The following is a 7,397-nucleotide window of genomic DNA, read 5'->3' on the forward strand; positions in this document are numbered from 1 at the left end:
GTCGAGGAATTTCAAGATATAATCTGCTAGGGTTTCCATGGCAAGCATTTCAGGATACCCCACTCTACCAGAAGTTGCACTCTGAAGGAAGATGTCAGAAACCATATAACTTCGGGCAAAAAATTTCTTGAAAGCTTGCCAAGTACTTGGAGTATGCTGCTTGGTAGCTGTAGACATCAACATCTGCATGGCACTGCTTCTGAAAAAACAGTGACTTGAAACAAATATGGATCCTTCTCTTGCAAGTGATCTTAATTGGCTTATGCCCTGTAAGACACTGCGGTGAAGACGGGAGCGCGCCCGATGCACGATGAAGTAAGGGTGGGAGTGGCTAATAAGTCCGGGATAGAGGGCGAAGATACCTCGAATCAAATTCCAATAGCTCTGTCTGCTCTTTTGTAGGACCGATATGCTTTCAGAAAAGCACACGCCTGAAGCTCTGATACCACTGTCACAAGGCGGGCACCACGTGCCAATAGGAAAGAGCAGATCGAACAGACTTTTAGCACTTCAATAACAACTGAATTGAAAGAGAGACGACACGCAACACGGAGTGGCGGAATTCCACCCTAGAGAGTATTGGCCCCAAACCTTGGCGCCCCTTTCGGTATTTCTTTATATTGCATCATCAAAGTACAAGCCGGTACTCCAGACTTTGCACCTTCTCCAGTAAGCATGCCAGAGAATGAGCCCTAGCCTCATATTTAAAGGCCCTTGGCCTAAAAAGCAGTTTATATGAAAAGCTTTCAAACTCAAAAGCTTCTGGTCCAAAAAGCATAAAAAGTTTTCAAAAGCTTCTGGTCCAAAAAGCAATGCCAAAAGCTGCCAGCGCAATTTACGGAAATCCGTACAGCCGACCACGTCATCAGCCAGCGCAAAACGTGGAAATCCGTACAGCCTACCACGTCATCATGTCAACGCAATTTTCGGAATTTGTCTGCTGCCTTAGGGTTAGGGTTTCTGGCAGAAATTAGGGTTTGCAGGTTTTAGGGTTAGGGTTTCCAGAATTAGGGTTTCAGCAATTAGGGTTTTCAGAATTAGGGTTTCTGGCAGAAATTAGGGTTAGGGTTTTCTGCACTCGGGCAACCACGTCCTCACTCTGTGACACTTCTTCTGCTGCTTGTTCTTCTTAGGGTTTAGGCCCCTCGGCCGGCATCTGTAAGTTGGCTCCATTCTTTAGGCTTCGACACGTCAGCAGTTTGTTACACTCTCTACCCTTCATTCTTCAATAAACATTTTCTTGCCCAATAATCAATTATGACATATGTCAAGGAGACTGAATGCATGGAAAAATTGTCCATCACATGCTCCATAAGCTATTGAATGCTCGTGGATTTCTATTTGAAGTAGTATCATTGAATCTCTTTGGGTAATCTACAACAATACCGCTCCATCTTCTCCTTAAAAGACACCTTCCAAAAGAAGCAATCAGCAAATAGGTATCCCAAAAACGTTGACTATAGGTGGTCGAAGTATCATCTTTCCGCATCCACATCGGCCTCATACCGTTGTGTCAACCACATTGAAGAAAACAATTTCTTAAACTTGACCCACTTGGTCGGTGCTTTGTTGTAAAGCAGAAGAGTGGACCACCACATGAGAGCATTCTCCTTCAAAAAGGGTGCCACCTTTTGTACTTTAAAGACTTCCCTGAAGTTGCCGCCAAAAAAAAGCGGCATCAGATTGTCGTCTGAAGGAAAGAGCTCGAGAAGAATCTTTGTAGCCCGGATAAGTATCAAACTTCACCGCTTGGCCACCATCCTTGAACTCCTTTCCCCCCTTTTTCTTCTTCTCTAAGATGTCGTACTAAGAAGCTGATAGCAGGTGATTCTTCTTCTTGCCAAAAATCGTAGCACAAGTGTGGGTATCACTATCAAAACTATCATAGGTGGAAGATGTTTCCTCCTCCGAACTGCTAGAATACTTTTTATGCTTCCTGGACTTTCTTTTCTTATGCTTTCTTTGCTTTGATCACCTCTTCTCATTCTCGTTGGAACTGGAACTAGAACTCAAAGAAGACAAAGATAGTCCTCAAAAGTGGACACGTCTACAATGTTTCTTTGATTCCCCTGAGGCAAGAACCTCGAAGGTAGATTTCCAACCAATATAGCCAGCATAATCCTTAGGCTTGTCACCCTTTCAAGAATGCTTCCGAAATTTCATTAACTAATGGACCTTAAGCTCGAGAGCTTCATCAAACTCTTCCTTGGAGTAAAGCTTCTACTTTTCTGCATTTAGCTTGGCCTTGTTCTTCATTGCTGACTTAATTGGTGTTTTGACGGCCTTCTACCATCTATCATAAACCTCTGTAATCGGGTGATTCTGCGAATAATTCGAATATTAGTATCTAACGTCGCCTAGCACAAGTGTCTAGTTGTAATTCTCACTTGTATTCCATTCTGTCAAGAGCTTCCACTATAGGCTCCCCCTAGTCCTCTCCCAAATCATCATAAGAAAGCTTGCCTGTGTTAGAATCTTCGTTGGTTCTCTCCGTATCCCCATTGTCACAAGACGAGCACCACGTGCCAATAGAAAAGAACTGAACAGACTTTTAACACTTCAATAACAAATAAACTGAGAGAGAGAGAGAGAGACGACACGCGACACGGAGTGACGGAATTCCACCGCAGAGTATTGGCACCAACCTTGGCGCCCCTTTCGGTATTTCTTTATATTGCATCAACACAGTACAAGCCTACTCTATCCTCTGCACCCTCGTCTAGAAGCATGCCAGAGTATGAGCCCATGGCCTCATATTTGAAGGCCCTAGGCCCCAAAAGCAATTTACATGAAAAGCCTTCAAACTCAAAAGCATATGGTCCAAAAGCAATGCCCAAAATTTGCCAGCGCGTTTTGCGAAAATCTGTACAGCTACCACGTCAACACTGTCAACGCAAAAACGCAAAATCCGTACAGTCTGCCACGTCATCATGTCAACGCAAAATCAAGGCTTTTCGTACAACTGCCACGTCATCAGATTCTAAGTTGTGTAAGGATCCAGCTTTATTTTAATTCCTTCACTTAGGCCCCATCGGACGGGGTCCCATAAGTTGGTAGGACTTCTTCTTCTGTTGTTGGTTGTTCTTCTTAGGGTTTAGACCCCTCGACCGTGATTTAAAGGTTAGCTCTGTTCTTCAGTGACTTGACATGTCAGCAGTTTGTGACATCCCCCCTTCTTGAAAGAAAGTAATCGTCCGCGATTACAGCATATCTACAAAACAACTCAAGTTAGCTAAAAAAATTCCGAGGGTCATGTCAAGGGACATTCCAAGGGACAAACAGTTTGCTCTTTTTGTTAAGGAGTTGGCTTCTCCTATCGGCTCTTTTGATCAAGGAGTTGGCTTTTCTTTTCAGCTCTTTTGATCAAGGAGTTGGCTTCTCCTTTCGTCCAGATCAGAACTCCGGCATAGTATAATTAGCCATCACACCCAGACCGCACTGATCTTCCACGGGTGTCTTGATGCACTAAAATTACATATCCAGGCAATCTCATCCAATTAGGAATATTCAGTGGTTGACACATCACAATGCAACACAAATGCTCACATATGCATGTTACAAACACAACAAACAGCGCCGTTGAGCACTCCCCCGAGACAAATGGTCTGCGGTATGAAGCTACTCAACGACTACCTCGTTACTCCCCCGCAAATAACCTAAAAAGGTCCGGGCCATGAGCTCAGAGGAATGTACAACCAAACGCTCCCCAGACCACAATCTACGTCACTTGGAGGTTCAAGCATACAACCAAACGCTCCCCAGACATCCCATCTACGTCGTTCCAAGGGTTTCTAGCATACAACAAAACGCTCCCCAGACATCCCGTCTGCGTCGTTCCGAGGTTCAAACAATACCAAAACAACATTTCTCACTACTTCACCTAGGAGTAAAAATCACCAATGAGCATAAAACCAGTATCAAAACCAGAGTCAAACATTTCAAATCGGCACCAAAACAGGTTCAAAACAGATACAATCCATTTTAAACAAATTTCAAACAGGATCACCAAACAAGTTCTCGAACAGATTTCAAACTTAAAAAGCAATCTCGACATCAGTTGAGCTCGAAAAGTCGACTGACTTTTCATCCTAAAACCTGCACCAAAAGAATTAGGGTTAGGTTCCTTCCATAAGGTCGTAGCTGACCGCACCATGGTCCATAAGCTCTTGGGCAGACAGTGTTCATGTGGCAATGATGGTAGTCCCAAGACATAGTAGTCACACTGGACCTCCGAGGTTAAGAGACACCTGCTGAGAGATGTCTAGAAATTTCAAGTTATAATCTGCTAGGGTTTCCATGGCAAGCACTTAAAGATATCCGACTCTACTAGAAGTTGCACTCCGAAGGAAGATGTCAGAAACCATATAACTTCGGGCAAAAATTTTCTTGAAAGCTTGCCAAGTCCCTGGAGTGTGCGGCTTGGTAGCTATAGACATCAACATATGCATGGCACTGCTTTTGAGAAAAAGTGTGACTCGAAACAAATCTTGGATCCTCCTCTTGCAAGTGATCTTTTTGGCTTATGCCCTGTAAGACATGAGCGATGAAGAGGGTGGGAGTCGCTAATAAGTCCGGGGCCCCGAAGATACTTCAAGTAAAATTCCACTAGCTATATCTGCTCTTTTGTAGGACCGATATGCTTTCAGAAAAGCACACGCCTGATGCTCTAATACCACTGTCACAAGACGGGCATCACGTGCCAATAGAAAAGAACAGACTGAACAGACTTTTAGCACTTCAATAACAACTAAAGTGAGAGAGAGAGAGAGAGAGAGAGACAACACGCGACACAGAGTGGCGAATTCCCACCGCAGAGAGAATTGGCCCCAAACCTTGGTGCCCCTTTCGATATTTCTTTATATTGCATCAACACAGTACAAGCTAGTACTCCATTCTCTACACCTTCGTCCAGAAGCATGCCAGAGTATAAGCCCATGGCCTCATATTTGAAGGCCCTAGGCCCCAAAAGCAATTTACATGAAAAGCCTTCAAACTCAAAAGCATCAGGTCCAAAAGCAATGCCCAAAATTTGCCAACGCGTTTTGCGGAAATCTGTACAACAGCCACGTCAACACTGTCAACGCAAAACGCAAAAATCCATACAATTTGCCACGTCATCATGTCAGTGCAAAATCAAGGCTTTTCGTACAGCTACCACGTCATCAGATTCTACATTGTGTGTGTGAGGGTCCAGTTTTATTTTAATTCCTTTATGTCACTTGGGCCCCATCGGACGGGGTCCCATAAGTTGGTAGGACTTCTTCTTCTGTTGTTGCTTGTTCTTCTTAGGGTTTAGGCCCCTTGGCCGTGATTTGAAGGTTGCCTCTGTTCTTCGGTGACTTGACATGTCAACAGTTATGACACCCACTGGGATTGGAATTCTCTTCTTCCTCTCACAAAACAATAGTAGGACAAATATGTTCGTGTGCTGCAAAAAGTTGGATCGGATCATCTAAGCTTGGATACCCTTGTGACCAGCTTGGAGATCCAAGCAAGGATTTTCAACAACACAAACAAAACTGGAACAACTCAAACACTTGGATTGAAGAGAGAGAGAGAGAGAGAGAGAGAGAGAGAGGGGTCGACACAAAGCGACGGAGTTCCACTTCCAAATACATTGACCCCAAAGTCTGGCGCCCCTTTCGGTACTTCATTTTTTATTGATAATCATGGCATACAACTGCCAAAGGAGCTACTCTGCAATCTGCAACCATGCAATGATCTGCAGAGCGCTCCTCAAGGCACACTTGTAAAGAGTCCAATGGATAATGTTCTAGATACTGGAAAACAAGTGCCCCAAAAGCAGCTACGGCTGAAAATAACTTTCATCAAATAAAACTGGCCCAAAACTGCCGTATAGGCCTGCCAGATCATCAGCGCAATTCGCGGCATGACCTGTGGAAGTTATGCCATGTCAGCAGCTCGCAGAAAATAAGCCACATCATCACTTTGGTCTGGCCCTTCAATTGTCCTTTAGGTGGCAATATGCCACATCATCAAATTTGTCAAATCACCTCACGTTGACACTCCAGCAACCACACAATTTACAGAGTTGGTGGTTCTTCCTCCGTAATGCGTGGGTGATTTTACATTCTCTAGCTCACATGCCTAAGGTTGGGACGAAAGATCCCCTTACATTAGCTTTGCAACTTAAATGGTAATTTGGTATCTGCCAATTGAGCATGCAGTCAATTTATGCCAACTGAGGATTGTGGAAACACCCATGGTAATTCAGCTACACTAGGTATCTCCATGCATGGACGATGCTACTCTCTCTCTCTCTCTCTCTCTCTCTCTCTCTCTCTCTCTCTCTCTCTCTCTCTCTCTCTGTGTGTGTGTGCGTGTGTGCGCGCGCGCGCATTTAAAGAGACTTATCGAGATACCTTGAAGTGGCGATGTGATGGATGGAGGAAGCAGCTGGCTTGTCTCTGGACTGGTGATGGTGAAGCTGCGGGTCTGATGTCCAAGCAAGCACAAAAACCATTTTCCATTTTACTGGGAAACAGATGCCCCGCACCTGGAGCTAAGGCTGCCCAGCTTCGTTCCCGGTTAATGGGGCTATTCGTTTATCTTATCTTTTTCTTTTTTCTTTTTTGGCCTTTTAAAAGAAACCCTTAGTGTTGGGTTGGGTTAGTGTTGGGCTGGGTTAGGGGGATAGTGTTCACCCTGAGCATGATAAAGATTTACCTTTCATTTCACATGCTACCTTTACTTTTCTTGTATTCTATTGTTTAAGACTGTTAGGTAGCATTTACTTTCTCTGCCATGATTGAAAATAATTTTAGAGATCAAAACATTGAACGAAATATCCATAGGAGATTGATCTTATGATGCAATCTTCGAGAAAGTCTTTTTTGGCCTAAGAAGGCCATATAGAGGAGTTGGTAAAGAAAAAGTGCAAATCTCTCACCATCAAAAGTTTCACTATTACATTAAATGTGATGTACCCTTTGTTTGCACTTTAGTCTTTTCATCACCATTTGATTACATACAATATGATTTTTTCTTCATTTTAGTGTTTTTAAAAGGTGTCTCTATATTGGTGTTGATGCAAGGCATTAAAAATGTATAAAGAAGATCCGCTCCTCTCTCTAACCGATGAAAGTAAGGGTAAATTTGAAATTCTTTTGATTTTTAGGTCAAAATTTGAAGCTTTTGCCGGTAATAACACTAAAACTTGTGTAAATTTCTCGATTTTTTTAAAAGCAAGCTCAAAATATAACTGAGATTTTACAATTTTAGCCGATTAAAATACATTGGACCCCGATTTTTTTCCCAAACTATCTCCCCCCCCCCTCTCTCTCTCTCTCTCACACACACACATGCACACACACCAATGTTCGATTTTTTTTTTATACAAATAGAGTAAAATTACAAAAAATACCAATTATTTTGTA

At 43.2% G+C, this 7,397-nt stretch overlaps 1 protein-coding gene across 1 annotated transcript in view; it reads right to left on the reverse strand.

Moving 5' to 3' along the window:
- LOC147449402 (UV-B-induced protein At3g17800, chloroplastic-like) overlaps positions 1-6,570 on the reverse strand; it is a 29,613-nt gene extending 23,043 nt beyond the window's left edge. The window contains exon 1 of the mRNA XM_086521846.1: positions 6,384-6,570. Within this exon, the coding sequence (XP_086377972.1) occupies positions 6,384-6,491 (108 nt within the window). The 5' untranslated portion in view covers positions 6,492-6,570. The remainder of the gene's footprint in view (positions 1-6,383) is intronic.
- Positions 6,571-7,397: the final 827 nt, after the last annotated feature.

This window comes from Adiantum capillus-veneris, chromosome 10 (assembly GCF_014529385.1).
Source record: "Adiantum capillus-veneris isolate H3 chromosome 10, ASM1452938v2, whole genome shotgun sequence".
NCBI lineage: Eukaryota > Viridiplantae > Streptophyta > Polypodiopsida > Polypodiales > Pteridaceae > Adiantum > Adiantum capillus-veneris.